This window comes from Oncorhynchus nerka, linkage group LG11 (genome assembly GCF_034236695.1).
Source record: "Oncorhynchus nerka isolate Pitt River linkage group LG11, Oner_Uvic_2.0, whole genome shotgun sequence".
NCBI lineage: Eukaryota > Metazoa > Chordata > Actinopteri > Salmoniformes > Salmonidae > Oncorhynchus > Oncorhynchus nerka.
The window spans coordinates 62,465,878-62,482,682 of record NC_088406.1 but is presented as its reverse complement, the minus strand read 5'-3'; the positions used below and the strand labels follow the sequence as shown (position 1 = coordinate 62,482,682).

Sequence of the window (16,805 nt, the reverse complement as noted above, 5' to 3'; positions counted from 1 at the left end):
AGAGCGAGAGAGGGACGGAGAAGACTAGTTGATTGCTAAACATGGCGGAGACCGTACTCTCGCTCTTCGACTACCGGGAGCCACCGACACTGGACAGCGACGGAGAGGGAACCAAACCGGCGCCGACGCCTCGGGGGTGAGGGTTTTAGTCAGTTAGTTAATTAGTAGCCATAGGTATTTTTCTGAAGTGACTGTGTGACAGCGCGAGCGAGCGAGATGGTGTATGTGTATGTATGTGTGTGTGTGTGTGTGTGTGCGTGTGTGTTGATCTAACGCTATATTGTAGGCTCAAATTAAAGTTGTAATACATTCGTTATTAACTTATTCTGTGCGAGAGTGTGAGAAACCCGTATAAATTATAGTATAATGTTCATTAGACTATAATTCATTTGTTGCTACCCACTTCACAAAGCAGCTTGATAGGTGTGTGTGTGTGTGTGTGTGTGTGTGTTTCCGCGCCCGCTTGTACGTGTGTGCGAGAACTGTACGAGCTAGCTAGCTAATTTAGCAACTTCTGCACTTGTGTAGTTATCTAACAAATTTTTCTCAAATGTGAATTGTATGTGAATTACTAGCCAACCAACGAGTTATCAAACGGTACTAGTAGATACTCTTAACAAACAAAAGTAAACCCAATATAATATATTTGTTCGTTTTTGCTATGGTGACTTGTTATATATGCTACCAGAGCCTCTCTGTGTGTGTGTGTGTGTGTGTGTGTGTGTGTGTGTGTGTGTGTGTGTGTGTGTGTGTGTGAGAAGAGCGAGCTCTCACACACACAGGGAGAAGAGAGAGTGTGAGAGAAAGGAACGAGCACTGTGTGTGTGTGTGTGTGTGTGTGTGTTAGAGAGGGGGGAGGGAGTGTGTGTGTGAGAGCAAGGGGGAGGAGTGTGTGTGTTGGAGAGTGTGTGTGCGTGACAGAGACAGTATGTGTGTGTGAGAGGGGGAGGGGTGTGTGCTAGAGAGAGGGAGATGAGTGTGTGTGTGTTGGAGAGAGGGAGAGTGTGTGCGTGACAGAGACAGTATGTGTGTGTGTGAGAGAGGGAGGGGGTGCGTGTTGTGTGGAGAGACTGTGTGACAAAGAGAACAAGAGTGTGTGAGTGGAATGAGCACAGTGTGTGTGAGAGAAGGGGGAGTGTGTGGTGTGTGTGCTAGAGGGGGTGGCATGTGTGTATGAGAGTGTATGTGTGTGTGTGAGTGAGAGAGAAAGGAGGGGAGAAGTTGTGTGTGTGTGTGTGTGTGTGTGTAAGAGAGTGAGGGTGTGTGTATTCATGTGTGTGTGAGAGAGCAAGAGGAGAAATTGAATAAATGTGTGTGTAGGGGAGAGGAAGAAAGGTGTATTTTTCAGAGATTGTGTGAGAGAGAGGAGAGTGTGAGGAAAAATAAATAAGGTGTGTTTTTAGGGAGAGAGAGTGCGAGGAGAGGGCTGTGAGAGAGACTGAAGGACGTGTGTGTACGTGAGGGTGAGCATATTTGTGTAATAAAGGGGGAGTTTGTGTGTGAGGGAGAGATAGAGGGGAAGTGTGTGAGAGAGGTACAGGGAAGGGGAGGGAATAGTGTGTTGCTTAGTGGGGGAGGGTGTGTGTGAGGGAGAGAGAGGAGTGGTGTGTGTGTGTGTGAGGGACTAGTGTGTTTATGTGTAACCAAGAAATGTGGGTGTGTGTGTGTTTGTAGAAGGGATAAAGCAAAGGGGAATATTGTGTGTGTGTGAGTGAGAATTGTGTTTCTGACTTTCCAGTAGTGTGTTGTCTTCAAAGTAGAAACAATATTTTAGGATGGTAAGAGACTAATATTTTCTGGTATCATATTTTGTGTGTGAGAGATTTTAGTTTTGGTTAGTTATTACAAACTGACAGTGAAGACTGGTGAAGAAAAGTGTGTGTGTCTGTCTTTAAGAAATGGAGGGATAGAGTGTGTTTGTGACGAAGAGAGAAGGGGAGGGTGTGTGTGTGTTACAGAGAGAGGGGGAGGGTGTGTGTGTTACACAGAGAGAGAGAGAGAGGGGGGGTGTTACACACACAGAGGGAGAGGGAGAGTGTGTGTGTTTAAAGGGGAGAGAGCAAGAAGAGGGAGGGTGTGTGTGAGAGGGAAAGAGAAGGGGATGGTGTGTGAGGGAGAGAGGGTGAGGAAGTGTGTGTGTGTTTGTGCGTGCGTGCGTTTTTGAAACAGAGAAGGGAGGGAGAATGAGTGTCTGTGTGTCTTGGAGAAAAAAAAAGTCTGTGTATGTGTGTGAGAGAGAATGTGTGTGTCTGTGTGTGTTTGTTCTGGAGGCAGAGGGAGAAGGGGGAGGGTGTGTGTGTGTGTGTTCTGCAGGCAGAGAGAAAAAGGGAAGGGTGTGTGTGAAAGGGGGATACAGAGGCAAGGTTTGTGTGTGTGTGTGTGTGTGTGTGTGTGTGTGTGTGTGTGTGTGTGTGTGTGTGTGTGTGTGTGTGTGAGAGAGAGAGACTTAGACAAGGGCAGTGTGTTTGCTTGTGTGTAAGAGACAGAGGAAAGGAGAGTGTTTATGCATCTACTTTGTTTATGAAAGAGGGAAGGACTGTGTGTGTGTGTGTGTGTGTGTGTGTGTGTGTGTGTGTGTGTGTGAGGGGTGGGAGTGTGCGTGTAGAGAGAATGTTATCCATGGAGGAGCGAGAGTGTGCGAAGAGGATTGCGTGTGAGTGTGCATGCGTGCCTTATGGAGACTAGTGTAGTGTGTGAGAGGATGTGTATGTATTAAAATGTATGTGCATGCATGGGAGAAAGAGATGGTGCATGTTTTCTGGAGATTGAGTGTGTGTGTGTGTGTGTGTGTGTGTTAGAGAGAGAAAAGAGTCTAGGAGTGTGTGTGTGTGTTAGAGAGAGAAAAGAGTCTAGGAGTGTGTGTGTGTGTGTGTGTGTGAGAGAGAGGGGAACATGAGACTGTGGGTTTGGATATTTGAGAGAGAGGGAGGGAGGGAGAGAGACAGTGAGTGTGTGTGCGCTTGAGCGTGTGTGTGTGTGTGTGTGTGTGAGAGCATGTGAGCTTTAGAGAGGGGGGAGGGGTGTGTGTGCGTGCATGTGAGCTTGGCTGAAGAGAGAATGTGTGTGTGTGTGTGTGTGTGTGTGTGTTGGTCTTGAGTGAGGACTTGTTTGTGTATTTGTGTATGTGGGTTGGCAAAGGCAGAGGGCTGTGTGTGTGAGAGTGTGTTTGTTTGTGGGAGAGAGGAGAGGGAGAGATGTGCAGGGATAGGGGAATGGAGAGAATCAATGGGAGGAAGAGAAAGGGAGTGATAGAGTGAAGGACAGATGGAATGGAGAAGAGACATCTGATTAGACAGTACTAGAATAGACCACACACACACACACACACACACAATGGAATATCACCAAGAGAGACACTCCTGTGGACTTACTTCCTCAACCTGGTTGGGCTTACGTGAACATGTCATGATAAATCCTAGAGACTGGCGATATGACGTGGTCATAACTGGTCCCTGGTCAAAAGTAGCGCACTATATAACGTGTGGTCGTAGTGCATTGATTCATGTAGAATTCACAAACACACATAGTAGTAGAACATTTTACACTTGTCCCACCTGCTGTATTTGAAGACACATAAAGCCATCAAGGTGAAATAAGCAAAATTCCATTGGAACAAATTGGTTAGGAAATACACTAATATATATATATATATATATATATATATAGTGTATTTCATATATGTATATATATGTTTATATAGTGTATTTCATATGTATGTATGTATGTGTGTATATATATGTATGTATATATACATACACAATTAGTGGTTTCGGTTATTTCAGCCACACCCGTTGCTGACGGGTGTATAAAATCGAGCACACAACTATGCAGTCTCCATAGACAAACATTGGCAGTAGAATGGCTTTACTGAAGAGCTCAGTGACTTTCAATGTGGCTCCCCGTCGTAGGATGCCACCTTTCCAACAAGTCAGTTCGTCAAATTTCTGTCCTGCTGGAGCAGCTCTGGTCAACTGTAAATGCTGTCATTGTGAAGTGGAAAGGTCTAGGAGAAACAACGTCACCGCCGCGAAGTGGTAGGCCACACAAGCTCATAGGACGGGTACGCCGAACGCTGAAGTGTGTAAAAACACTCACTACCGAGTTCCAAACTGCCTCTGGAAGCAACATCAGCACAAGAACTGTTCGCCAGGTGATTCATGAAAGGGTTTCCTTGGCCAAGCAGCCACACACAAGCCTAAGATCACCATGCGCAATGCCAAGTGTCGGCTGGAGTGGTGTAAAGCTCCCGTGTGGCTCAGTCGGTAGAGCATGGCGCTTGCAACGCCAGAGTTGTGGGTTTGATTCCCACTTGGGGAGCAGTATGAAAAAAAGTATGAAAATGTATGCACTCACTACTAGATAAGAGCGTCTTCTAAATGACTACAATTAGAAAAAAAATGTAAATTGGGCAGTGGGAACGAGTTCTCTGAAGTGGTGGATCACACTTCACCATCTGGCAGTTCGACAGACAAATCTGGGTTTGGCGGATGCCGGGAGAACGCTACCTGCCCCAATGCAGTGCCAACTGTAAAGTTTGGTGTAGGATAAATAATGGTCTGGGGCTGTTTTTCATGGTTCAGGCTAGGCCCCTTAGTTCCAGTGAAGGGAAATCTTAATGCTACAGCATACAATGACATTCTAGACAATTATGTGCTTCCAACTGTGTGGCAACAGTTTGGGGAAGGCTGTTTCAGCATGACAATGCCCCTGTGCACAAAGCAAGGTCCATACAGAAATGGCTTGTCGAGATCGGTGTGGAACAACTTGACTGGCCTGCATAGAACCCTGACCTCAACTCCATCGAACACCTCTGGGATGAATTGGAACGCTGACTGCGAGCCAGGCCTAATCGCCCAACATCAGTGCCTGACTTCACTAATGCTCTTGTGGCTGAATGGAAGCAAATCCCCGCAGTGATGTTCTGACATCTACTGGAAAGCCTTCTCAGAAAGGTGGAGGCTGTTACAGCAGCAAAGGGGGGACCAACTCCATATTAATGCCCAATATTTTGGTGTCCACATACTGTTGGTCATGTAGTGTATGTAATCTAAGTGGAGGTATTTACCAGGCTAGAAAGGCTGTGGTACTGTACTACACACACACACACACTATAAACCACTGTACTGTATGTAAATCAGTTGTTGCTAATGCCTCTTATAGCTCTACCATTACAGACCATTCTAGATAATGTTAATTAACTCGCACAATGGGGAATGGGTGAAATGCATTCAAAAGAAGGCTGTTACTTTAAGAAAGAGCAACTAGGCCCAAGTTTACATGAGTGACCATGCAGACACACACACACACACGGGAGTGTGTGTGCACACAAGAAAGTGCAGGCGCGCACACACACACACACGTTATCACGAGTCCAGATGGAGAGCGAGGGGCAGATCAATACAAAGACAGCGAATCTGGTTGATATCTCTGCTCAAAGAGTCTCTCTCTCCCTCGCTCACACACAAACACACACGCAGTAATGAACACTTGAGAAACCAAGGCACTGTCTTCATTTGGCCTAGTTTTAAGAGCCTCCAATGTCATGTAAGGAGAAAATAGAAAGAATTACAGAAAACAGTGTGTGTGTGTGTGTGTGTGTGTGTGTGTGTGTGTGTGTGTGTGTGTGTGTGTGTGGACAAACTGCCCTAAATCACACTGATCCAAAGCCAGTTTCTAGTGCTTGTATTTGAATGGTTACAGCTAGGATTGAGGCAAAGAAAGATTAGCTCAGATCAGCTCCTAGTGTATCCACTGCTCTTACAAGTGGCTTTACGCTATGGCTAGACTCTGCACCGCAGTCACAGATCTTGGATCAGTTTACCATCCCTGTATCCTGAATCCCTGGCAGTGGAGTGAAACTCAACACAGACCTTGGATCAGTGTCTTGTATTGTGGCTTGTGATTCACAAATGTCCCTTCAACACCAATTTACCTAGTAAGAATTTGATCCAATTCTACCCAGTCAGCATTCAGCTTTTTCCCCAAATAAACCAAAGTAATTGCAATTTTCCAATAAATAGTTTAAGTCAATCCAAAATTGTTTTATCAATGATTCAGTTGTTATTGGTTATTAGTAGTTGGATACAGAAATTGAGACTGGCTTCCTATTGGTGGGGCGGCAGGTTAGCCTAGTGGTTAGAGCGTTGGACTAGTAACCGAAAGGTTGCACGTTTGAATCCCCGAGCTGACAAGGTACAAATCTGTCGTTCTGCCCCTGAACAAGGCAGTTAACCCACTGTTCCTAGGCCGTCATTGAAAATAAAATATTGTTCTTAACTGACTTGCCTAGTAAAATAAATTGGTGATCAGTGTATTGATTGCTTTTCCTACTTGATTGATGTGAAGATTGGTCCTCCTGGGGCATTGATGAAATTGATAGAATCTCTCTCTCTCCCTGTGTGTGTTCCACAGACGCGGTTGTGGGAGGAAAAGGAAGGGAACGCCGGTGAAAGTGTGCGACCGAGTCTTTGTCACAGAGGATGAGGAGGACAGCTCCGAACACAGCTACTGTCCAGGTGTGTGTTTGTCCTATATTGATGATTCTTGTGTTGACACGTCAGTGTGCGTGTAATAGTTGTGTAGTGTATGCATCCATGATTGTGTGTGTTATGGGTGGAAGAGGGGGGGTTGTGTGTGCGTGCTGACATATATAAATGTGTGTTTGTGTTCGTGTGTGCGACTGTGTTCGTGTGCGACTGGTGTGTGACGTGCATATGCGTTCAGGTGGGGGAAAGGTTGATGACCTTGTGTGTGTGTTCTTTCGTACGTGTCTGTGTGTGTGTGTGCAGTCGTGCATGTGTGTCTGTGTGCATTCGCGTGTGTGCTCGTGTGTAATCCTGTTGTACTCTTCTCTCAGGTGATGGTAAGGAGGCTGCAGAGAACAAACGACCAACACTGGATGGACCATGTTACATCAATGACCCTGCTCAGATCTGGTGAGTGTGATTGTGTGTGTGGGGGATTTAATTTCATGGTGTTATTTTTTATGATATGTTTTTTATTTGATGACGTTTGTATTTTTTTATGTGCGTATAGTTGTGTGTGTGTGTGTGTGTTTTTTGTTATGTAGAATACAAAACATTAAGGGCACCTTCCTAATACTGAGTTGACCGGCCGTACAAGGTGTCGAAAGTGTCGAAAGGGATGCTCGCCCATGTTGACTCCAATGCTTCCCACAGTTGTGTCAAGTTGGCTGGATGTCCTTTTGGGTGGTGGATCATTCTTCATACACACAGGAAACTGTTGAGTGAAAAACCCAGCAGCATTGCAGCTCTTGACACAAACCGGTGCGCCTGGCACCTACTACCATACCCCGTTCAAAGGCAATCTTTCATCTTGCCCATTCTCCCTCTGAATGGCAGACATACACAATCCATGTCTCAATTGTCTCAAGGCTTAAAAATCATTCTTTAACCTGTCTCCTCCCCTTCATCCGTTCTGATTGAAGTGGATTTGAAGTGACATCCAATATGGGATCAACGCTGTCACCTGGTCAGTCTCATGGAAAGAGCAGGTGTTCCTAATGTTTTGTATTGTTTTGCGTGGGGTAGCTGTGTGTGTGTTGCAGTGTGTAATTGAAAGTGTGTGTGTTAGCTGCTATTTTTGCTGATTTTGTACGCATAGGTCCACTTGTGCTGATCTAGCTCCCTCCAACCCCTTCTCTCTCTCCCTCCCTATCTCTCCCCCCACCTCTCTTCCTCCCTCCCCCTTTCAGCAGTGGGTCTTCAGAGCTGGGTGAGGAGGGATCCAGCGGGGGCAGGGGGGCGGCGGTGATGTACCCCCCTCCTCCAAACTGCCGCATCCGCGAGGTACACTGTGGGAGCCAGGTGCGCCTGGTCGTCATAGCGATCCGAGACATCACCAAAGGAGAGGAGATCACCGTTGACTACAGCCTGACCGAGTGGGGAGACAACACTATGGTGAGTAACCATGGCGACATACCTGTGAGAGCCGAAGTAACTGTTGCCATGGTGAGTAACCATGACGATGTACCTGTTAGAGCCTAAGTAACTGTAGCCATAGCGATGGCTGCTACAGATATAACCTGGGATATAGTTGAAGTCAAATGCAGTTTACCCATCTTTCTATTTGGTGAATAGTGTTTTCAATGAACAACTTACATTTCACGTGTAGTGAGCCAAATAACGACAAAATAGTTACATTTTGAAATCGACAGTATGCCACAATATCCTTGATTTGTGTTATCCGAGGCAAGTTGTAAGTACTGAAACTAGCGATTGGATCATGTGCAACACATTTCTGCGCTGTTTACTTTTACTCTGGTTAAATAATCCTCTTTTGCTCACAGAAATTGTTGAGTAATTTTTGTTGGGCCATAATACATGGGTATCTGGGAATTTTCACCTTGGCTGACTACTGTATCTGACTGATTATAGTATCTAGTGCTTTTTGGAGCACTACTGTTATTCGTTTGACCGTCTGATTGACAGCACTGGGTGATAACAATGAATGCTAATGGAGCCTATATTCCTCCAGGGTTTCCGTGGTACGGTGTCTCCAGGGAGATATGAGTGTCTCTCCGACCCCGAGAACAACAGTATCAAAAAGGTTAGAAAAGACACCCGTTGCCTACTATGTTTGTACAACACTTAAGTACTATACTCATGTACGTGCTTTGTATGTCTACGTTCCATACGCCTGTCTGCTATACCCTCAACTCACTTTCCTTATAGGATTCTAAGTGTTGTAACATACTAGTGTTGCTCACTCAGCGCTCTAAATGGACACTCCTCATTCACACACCCACCGTTGACAGACACTCTAAACCAGTGGTTCTCAACCCTGGTCCTGGGGACCCAAAGGGGTGCACCTTTTAGTTTTTTACCTTAGTACTACAAAGCTGATTCAAATGATCAACTCATCATCAATGCTTCAAGCTTTGAATCAGGTGTGTGTGCAGTGCTAAGGAAAAACAAAAATGGGCACCCCTTTGGTTCCCCAGGACCAGGGTTGAGAACCACTGCTCTAAACAGTCTGTCTTATGTCACTTGTCTGTACTCTACTCACACAACTGGCTCAAACACTACTCATCTCTCGCTCCCAGGAGGAAGAGTCCGTGCCCCCCTCTCTCTCAGCCCAGGACTACCTCACCCCTTCCTGGCCCCTTTCCCCCTCTTCCTCCCCCCTCTCCCACTCCAATGCCAGCGACTCGGATCCCCAGAATGAGGGGGACGAGGACGGGAGTCAGAGACGCACACCTCGCCGCCGCAAACGCCGCCGGACCACCACCCCCTCCAAAAAGAGGACCACCCCTCACAGGACGTCCCCGGGCCGCCCTCCCCTCTCCACTTCATACCGCCCCCTCACTTTCTCCCCCCCTCCTCCCTCCTCCTCCACCTCTTCTCGCCCTTCTCTGTTCAAATCCCCTGCTCCATTGGGGCCCAACACGACGGCGAACATCAGTATTAACATCGCCAGGGGGGTTGGCATGGGCGTGCCCCCGCAGAAGCTGAGCTGCGCTTACTGCGGGCGTCACTTCCGCTCACTGGGGCGCCACCTGGACAAACACCACCCCAACCAGCCCGAGATCCGCGCCGCGCTTATCGAGCGATTTATGCCCCACCTGGCGGCCGCACACGCCGCACACCACGCTCAGTCCGAGCAGCAACCTCGGTCATCATCGGCGGCGTCAGGAGCGGAGCAAAATTCCCACAAGCCACCACAGGGGGGCGCCGCAGCCGCCGCGCTCTCCCTGTCTCCTCAACGTCCCTCCGCCACCACCGCCCAGTCCCCTTCCTCTGCCGTCGGGAGAAACTCCTCCCCCCTGGTGTTGACACCGCCCCGAGGACGCAGTGCCGTGGCCGTGTCCGTTCTGAAGAGAAGCCCGCCTCCGGTGGCTGTGACCCCGCCCAGAAAGGCGGGACTGCGCAAAGTGAAGAAGGAAAAAGAGGAGGAGGAAGAGGAGAATGACCTGGTGGAAGTGGCGGTGGCGAGGCCCAAAGAAGAGGCAGAGGCGGCTTGTCCCCACGTCTTTCAGCAGACGCCCAAAGAGGTGGAGCGGCTGCCTAAAGAGGATGAAAATGAAGGAGAGGAGGAGAGCGGAATGATGGAAGACGACAGTGGGGCCGAGGAGAAGGAGAAGGAGTTGTTGAGGTGAGTGCTATGGGGGGGGGGTTGGTACTCCGTTAAAGGACTAGTTCACCTAAATGACAAATTCACCTCATCAAATGGATAGTGATAAATAGTTGATGTATCAGCAAACTGAACTGCAACTTAGCTTCTGCATTGGAGGATGTAAAACAGTGGGAATGCTTTTAGCATGCTCAAATTAGATTACTAAAATCAAATCAACTGAGACCGACATAAAAGTAACTTCAAACTGCTAATGTGATGTTATCGTTATAATAAAGGTAATGAGGATAGTAGATACTTTGAAAACATTTTTCCCTGTTGTAATTGTGCGTTGAATAAATGAATAACTGACACCTGCAATTGAAACTAATCTCTCTTCCCTCTCTCTTTCTCTTCTTCCCTCCCTCTCCCTCCCTCAGTTCGGGCCGTCTCCACATGCTGCCCCTCCTCTCCTCCCTGTCTTCCCTGGTTCTCTACCTCCGCAGGCTCCAGCACTCTGCCTTCCTCTCCCTGTCCCGCCAGCTCCAATCCGCCGAGGCCTGGCGCCTCCTGTGCCACTCCTCCCTCGCCCTGCTCATCCTCTACAACCGTCGCCGCGAGTGCGAGGTCTCCAAACTGGTCATAGCCGAATACCGCGCCCGTGTCACCCCCCAGTGCCCCGTGCCGGTGCCCCCCGGCGCCCCGCCCGCCCTCACACCCCTGGAGGCATCGCTTTCGCCCTTTGAGCGTCTCGTGCTTCCGCATTTGCCTCGAGTAGGTGTCCAGGGCAAACGAGGAAGAGTCCAGCCTCTTATCCTGCCACCGCACTGCGAGCCGTGTCTGGAACTCCTCCTCCAGACCAGGCAAGATGTCGGCGTCGATCCCCAGAACCCGTACGTTTTCGCCCGGCCGTACCACTCTCCAGCCACCCCCCTCCGGGGCACCGACCTCCTCCGGAGTCTGGCCCGCTCCAGCGGCACCCGGAACCCCCGCGCCCTCACCCAGACGCGCGTCCGGCGCCAGGTCGCCATCTTGACGCAGCTGCTATTGCTCGGCGAGGGGGAGGAGCTAGGACAGCCGGGCGGGAACGCCATAGAGCGCCTGGAACACTTCCTGGAGCGCGAGTACCACGTGACGCAGAGCTGCGGCGGGATTGGCCAGGACCCGGGGCTGATGGGTAGAGTGGGGCGCGTGGTGCTGTGCGGGGAGAGAGACGGCGTGCTGTTCCGGGGGATGAGCCTCCACCACATCTGTCTGGAGCTTGACGGTAAGGAGACACTGAGGATTGACATATACGTCAGACCTGACTAGTCAAGCTAGAAGTGGAGTTATTTTTCTCTCCTTTACTGTGTATTAAGTGAGCTCGATTCAACCTGCTTGATATAATGGAACGGATGGAACAAAGCATGATGACCGTTAGAGAAAGGTTAGCGGTCGGTCAAACTGATCGGACGTTTTCTTGAGAAGACCGATTTTCCGCATGTCTCATGGTCTGACTCACTCTGGTCACCACTCTGGCTCTGCCACCTTTCACCGCAGAAAGTGCGGAAGTGCGAAATCGGCGGATGAAAAAGTTCTCTCTAGCTTAAACGGACATTTTGATGGGGATTTGTTCATTATGTTACTTCCATTGACGCAGCAATGCGCCAATCGACTCTAGGGGGTTAAACAGTTTAGAGTCATCTCACAATGATTGTTCATTTTGGACTGCCCTTTAGTATGATGAGGACCAGCGTTGTAGTTAAAGTTGAGAAACATGTACATGTATTTGACCCTTCTCTTTCTCCCCCTACAGTGATGTCAGGCAACTCGGCCGACTCGTACTCGGACGGCGACTCTGACGGCGAAGGGGGGAAGGAGAAGGGCGAGGTGGCCCCTCCCAGCCTGCTGATGGTGAGGAAGGGCAGGACCAACGGCAGGACGCCGCGTGCCAGGAAACTCAAGGTCACGCCCTCCTCCGCATTGCCCCTCTCCCCCTCACTCCCCGGCCGCAGGAGAGGCTCAGGTGGGCCCAAATCAGGTGTGTGTGTGTTCACACTCCAAAAGACATGTCTACACAGATCCACCCCTGTGTGTACTAACCCACACTCTCCCCGCACAGGCAAACGCGGCGTCCTCAAGCGCCCGTGGTCAGACGCGGAGCGCGCCGCCGTGGAGGAGCACCTGACCTCCAACATCGCCGAGCTGCGCGTGCCCGCCAAGGCCGACTGCGAGCGCTGCCTTCAGAGCTGCCCTCTGCTGGTCACCAACCGGCGAGACTGGCGGGCCATCAAATTCTACTGTCACAACCGCATCCAGCTGCTCAAGAAGAACCAGCGGCGCGAGGACGACGGGACGCCAATCATGGTGTGCTGAGAAGACGGACGGACAGACTGATGGACGGACACGACAACAGCTCCACAGTATCCACACTTGCGTACTACATAGAATGAAGGAAGCCAAATCAGAGGAGTGGTCAACTCCGTAACGTCACAGCAGTGCTGATGGGCAACTCTGTAGTGCAACAGAGTTGACGCTTAAGGAGGCATGTAGTGGCCGTGTGTTCGAAGTGGTACGCTAATGTGGGTATCGGAACGTAGCCTACATCTCATTAAGCAGGTTTCCATCCTTTTCGTGGCAGAAAAGTCCATGTCGGGTCAAAAATGTCACGACAGAAAATGTTTCGATAAACTTTCCAAACACGTTAGACACGGTGGGATCTTTTTGTGTGTGTAAAGTGAAGTACACGAGAAAGTACACGAGAAATGTCGGTGGACATGCTTTTATGTGCAAATATTGATATAAAAACCATCATATCAATGGTTGCAAGGTGATGAGCTTGATGCTACTTTACGAGAAATATCCAGGGTCTTATTCTGGTGAAATAAAAATAATCTCGCTCTTTTGGCCATAATATTCTCATCATGTAGGCTATACATGCGCCTGCGCGATTTTCCAATAACAGACTGGGCAGACTCATCACAATATAACAACACTTTTTGTGAGAAACCCATCCGCAGAGTTGAAAATTTGAGGGAAACCCATTTAACTTTTTATTTTATTCGGTACACAGGAATTGAACAGCTAAAGGTATTTTTTTGTGCACTACGTCATCACGCACAGTCGGTTTGATGGAAACATTTCTGGTGGGGAAAATGCACATATTGTTTTGATGCAGATTTTTGAATATCTGTCGCCAATTGGATGGAAACCTAGCTTTTGATACCCTTATATATATATATAGTCCTCTGAGACAAAGCGAGTGAGAGAGGGAGTGACTGTGTAGGAGTTGCCACAACCTGTATACTATACAGTGTATATGGACATGTTCATTTTGTTTGCTCTCCAAAACGAGATGGAACAATGTTAACGATGATAACACACCACATATTGTTCTATTCAGATTTTCTGGACTCCAGTATTTCATGGGTGTTGTAGGGACGTTTCTGAACACAAGAAAGCTTGACACGGTTAGAGTTTGAGGCTGTAGTGTGTGTGTGTGTATTTCTAGTGCTGAGAAGATGTTATAGGGTCTCCCAACACCCAGTCCTGGAGAGTGCATGCTTTCGTTCCAGCCCAGCACTAACTCACCTGATCAAACTAGACCTGACTGAAAGACCATGGTTAGTTCATTACTTAAAACAGGTGTGTTAGTGCTGGGCCGGAGCAAAAGCCTGCACCCCAGGAGCGGAGCTATAGAGAGACCCTGGGTTAGAGTGGGGGGGGGGGGGGGGGACGCCACCATCAATGTGTTGTGAAGTTTCTTTTTGGACTACCTAAGACACTATAGTCAGCATGGTGCTTTTCTGCTCCCTTCAAAATTGACACTACAAGACAGCAGTTGAATACTGCTTTTGCCTAAAATATACCAAGTATATTCTTGCTGTTGGCATCATTCTTTTATTTTGATCCTGTTGCACATGCGTTTTCTTAAAAGCGGTTTAAAAGGGCGCATTAGCCTGTCCCGTCGGGCCATTCTTCTGCGACGTGCAGAGTTCCGTATTTAACTTGGGTGTGTTCTATGCTACTTCTATGTTACTAAGTGATTTTTGGGGGGGGGTTCACAAGAGTGAGCATAGCTGAATACTATGCCACATTATATATCTTTTTCTTTTCTTTTTTACGTGCATTGTTGCGTCGTTTGTTGATCGTTTTGTCTTTTCAGATTGACCAGTGTAGCAGTCTTTTTTTAACTACTCTAGTCTCTATGGTTCATTGCAGTTAGATGATGGGCTGCTTGTAGCTCTAGTCCAGGGTGTTAGTGTGGCTTGCTGACTCTTAGGCCGGCATTCAATCCGATCATTGGTAGATTTGCGTTATAGCGCGCTTGACATGTGAAAGGTAATTTCCGATTAAGCCAACACGTGCAGAGTTTACCATGCACGCGGTCTCCACGAACGCGGGAACATTGCCTTTTAAAAAGTGCATTGCCGGCGAAGCGCGGTCGGGTTGAATCACGGCAGGAGCATTCTCAGCTTCAGCAAGTCGCACTAACGCCCCGGACCAGAGCTAGGTTTCTTTGTAGGTTAATCAGAGCGCCAAGTAACCCCACATCTTGTCTTATTGGAATAAAACCACACAACCTCTCTCGACAGATATGTTAAATAAATTCAACTAATCACATATAATCTTACATTGTTTCACGCTATCATCTTGCCAGTTTGAGTGTACATAAAAAAAAGATAATTACGTAAACTGGTTAGTTTGTGCTATCCGTAGCTTTTATTTGTTCATTTGCGAGTTGGTATTGTACATAGGCCTATGGTTTTGTAAATATTCACAGAAACACATAAAGGGGTAAAAACTACACAATGGCTTGGTTTGTTTGTGTTATGTTTTATATGAGTCTGATGACAAGTTCAAGTCATATTTCTGAAATATGAATCTTTCAATGTACTAACAATGAGTGCGTTCCAATAATATATTTTTTCTCCTGAATTGTACACTTGTTTACTACTTACCACAAATCTAAATACATTGAATTGGTGGATGAATGGGCTAGTGAGTGTTTACACAATATTTAGTTTAATCATGAAGGAAAGTGAACAGGTGCACGCACACATTGAGAAGAAGAGATAATTGGGACATATTCCAAAATGTTAAGTGCTTTATTTGTCCACACCATACAGTTCACTAACTAGACCACCAGATGGGAGTGTTGCCCTGGAATCAAACATAACTAGACCTGCATTCATAAAGCATCTTGAGTGCTGAGCAAGGATCAGGTCCCCCCCAGTCTTTTTTTTTTTTAACTCATATTTCAAACTGGGAACATTGCCTTTAATTGTCTATCGTGCTACAAAGCTGAATTTCCGCGATATGGATTGAATGGAGCCCTTTGAAACGTATACAGTCAGATTTATAAATATTATTAGTTAAGAAAGTTAGGTAAGGTTGTAAACAAAAGTTGCAACGTGGATAATGACTGGCAATCTTGCAGGTCGCTCCTGCCACCTGTAAGGCCTTTTCTTTTTCTTATATGTTTTTACCCATAAACTCCTAAGTTGCTGCCCACTGAGCTTTCATCCAACCAATTACATTAGATCTGCCCATGAGGCTGAGCTTCCCTCAGAACAAGATTGAGGCCTGGGGGTGTATACATTATTCCGATTCTGTTGAAAAACATTTCCTAAATGAAAGAAAACCTAATGGAATAGGGAGGGACCTAACCTGAATTTGACCAATATAAACTCTTGTTTTGCTCTGTTTTCTTCCGTTTGGTTCTTAAACGGTCAACTGTTTCCGTAATGAATACGCCCCCAGGATTCAATCCAAGACCTGTTATAGAGCAGCAGGCTTGAAACTCCTACTTCGCTAGACTCATTCTCGTCATCAGGAAAATGCTATTTATGGGGGTAAAATGTATATGTAAGGTAGTAAAAAGAAATGTATCCTAGTTGTGCTAGAAATGCTATAGATAAAATAAGTAGTATGTCGTTTTTAAATGTGTTACCCAATTGAGAAAAGGCAGAATTAATATTTCCTCCATTCCTTGTGTCTTCTCTCCTCACCTCCTCAAAAGCATTGGAGGAAAAGATCCAAGGGAGGGGTTTGATTCTTCTCAGCCATTGCAGTTTGTACAGAGCCTAGCAGGCTGTTCAGAAAGGCAGCCCAATTCTGATTCCTCCCCCCGCTAATTGGTCTTTTGATGATCTGATGTAATTGGTCAAAAGACTAATTAGTGGGGAAAAAGATCAGAATTGGGCTGCCTGTTTGAACACAGCCTAATCGTTTAAGAAAGGCTGTTCAACTGGCTTAACCTAACCCCATTTCCTTTATTTAGTCCCTTACCCTCAATTGCAAGTGGTCATGACATTCTATGGAATCTTCCCTTGTAATGAGTGCTTATGACGTTCCACGGAATCTTGACTTCTTTCGGTCTCTCAAATTTCTGTAAGAGCTCCAAAGCTAAAAAAAAATAATACCAACATTACTACAAATTTACCAGCTTAAGTCAACTTGTCACTTGATTACTGCACATACTTGAAGTTAGAAACAAACATATTTTCAGTAGATGTGACCACCACTGCTTTTACACATTTTCTAACCGTCATTTCTATTGTACCTTCTGAAATATTGCCCTTTGTTACGAATATATGACGTTTTATGCACCCTACTATCCATAATCAAGTGGCCTGCATCTACTGCTACATAACACTGGCATGACTACACTCAAACAGGCACACAACCCGTATCTGTGTAACAATTGACTACATTTAAAAAATAAAATTAGCCTACTGTACTAACACTCGTCC

The 16,805-nt window shown here is 47.1% G+C and overlaps 1 protein-coding gene and 1 non-coding gene across 4 annotated transcripts; both read left to right on the top strand.

Moving 5' to 3' along the window:
* On the top strand, positions 1 to 14,864 carry LOC115137295 (uncharacterized). Of its 3 annotated transcripts, none has more exons than XM_029673537.2 (9): positions 1 to 136; positions 6,412 to 6,515; positions 6,857 to 6,935; positions 7,718 to 7,919; positions 8,497 to 8,568; positions 9,065 to 10,113; positions 10,512 to 11,338; positions 11,867 to 12,091; positions 12,173 to 14,864. In XM_029673537.2, the coding sequence occupies exons 1-9, from the start codon at positions 42 to 44 to the stop codon at positions 12,424 to 12,426; spliced, it is 2,907 nt and encodes a 968-aa protein (XP_029529397.1). In that variant the 5' UTR covers positions 1 to 41; the 3' UTR covers positions 12,427 to 14,864. The 3 variants fall into 3 exon arrangements, with proteins under 3 accessions (XP_029529397.1, XP_029529398.1, XP_029529396.1); XM_029673538.2 differs by having other exon boundaries at positions 7,715 to 7,919; positions 11,867 to 12,076; XM_029673536.2 differs by having other exon boundaries at positions 7,715 to 7,919.
* On the top strand, positions 4,245 to 4,317 carry trnaa-ugc (transfer RNA alanine (anticodon UGC)). Its single transcript has one exon. It is a non-coding gene; the product is annotated as a tRNA-Ala (tRNA).
* Positions 14,865 to 16,805: the final 1,941 nt, after the last annotated feature.

What these genes read in the sequence shown, in the direction of transcription:
- LOC115137295 (XM_029673536.2), top strand. Translation starts at nt 42, where the DNA reads ATGGCGGAGACCGTACTCTCGCTCTTCGACTACCGGGAGCCACCGACA. An exon ending in CGAACACAGCTACTGTCCAG is followed by an intron (nt 6,516 to 6,856) that starts GTGTGTGTTTGT and finishes CTCTTCTCTCAG; the next exon opens with GTGATGGTAAGGAGGCTGCA. An exon ending in AATGACCCTGCTCAGATCTG is followed by an intron (nt 6,936 to 7,714) that starts GTGAGTGTGATT and finishes TCCCCCTTTCAG; the next exon opens with CAGTGGGTCTTCAGAGCTGG.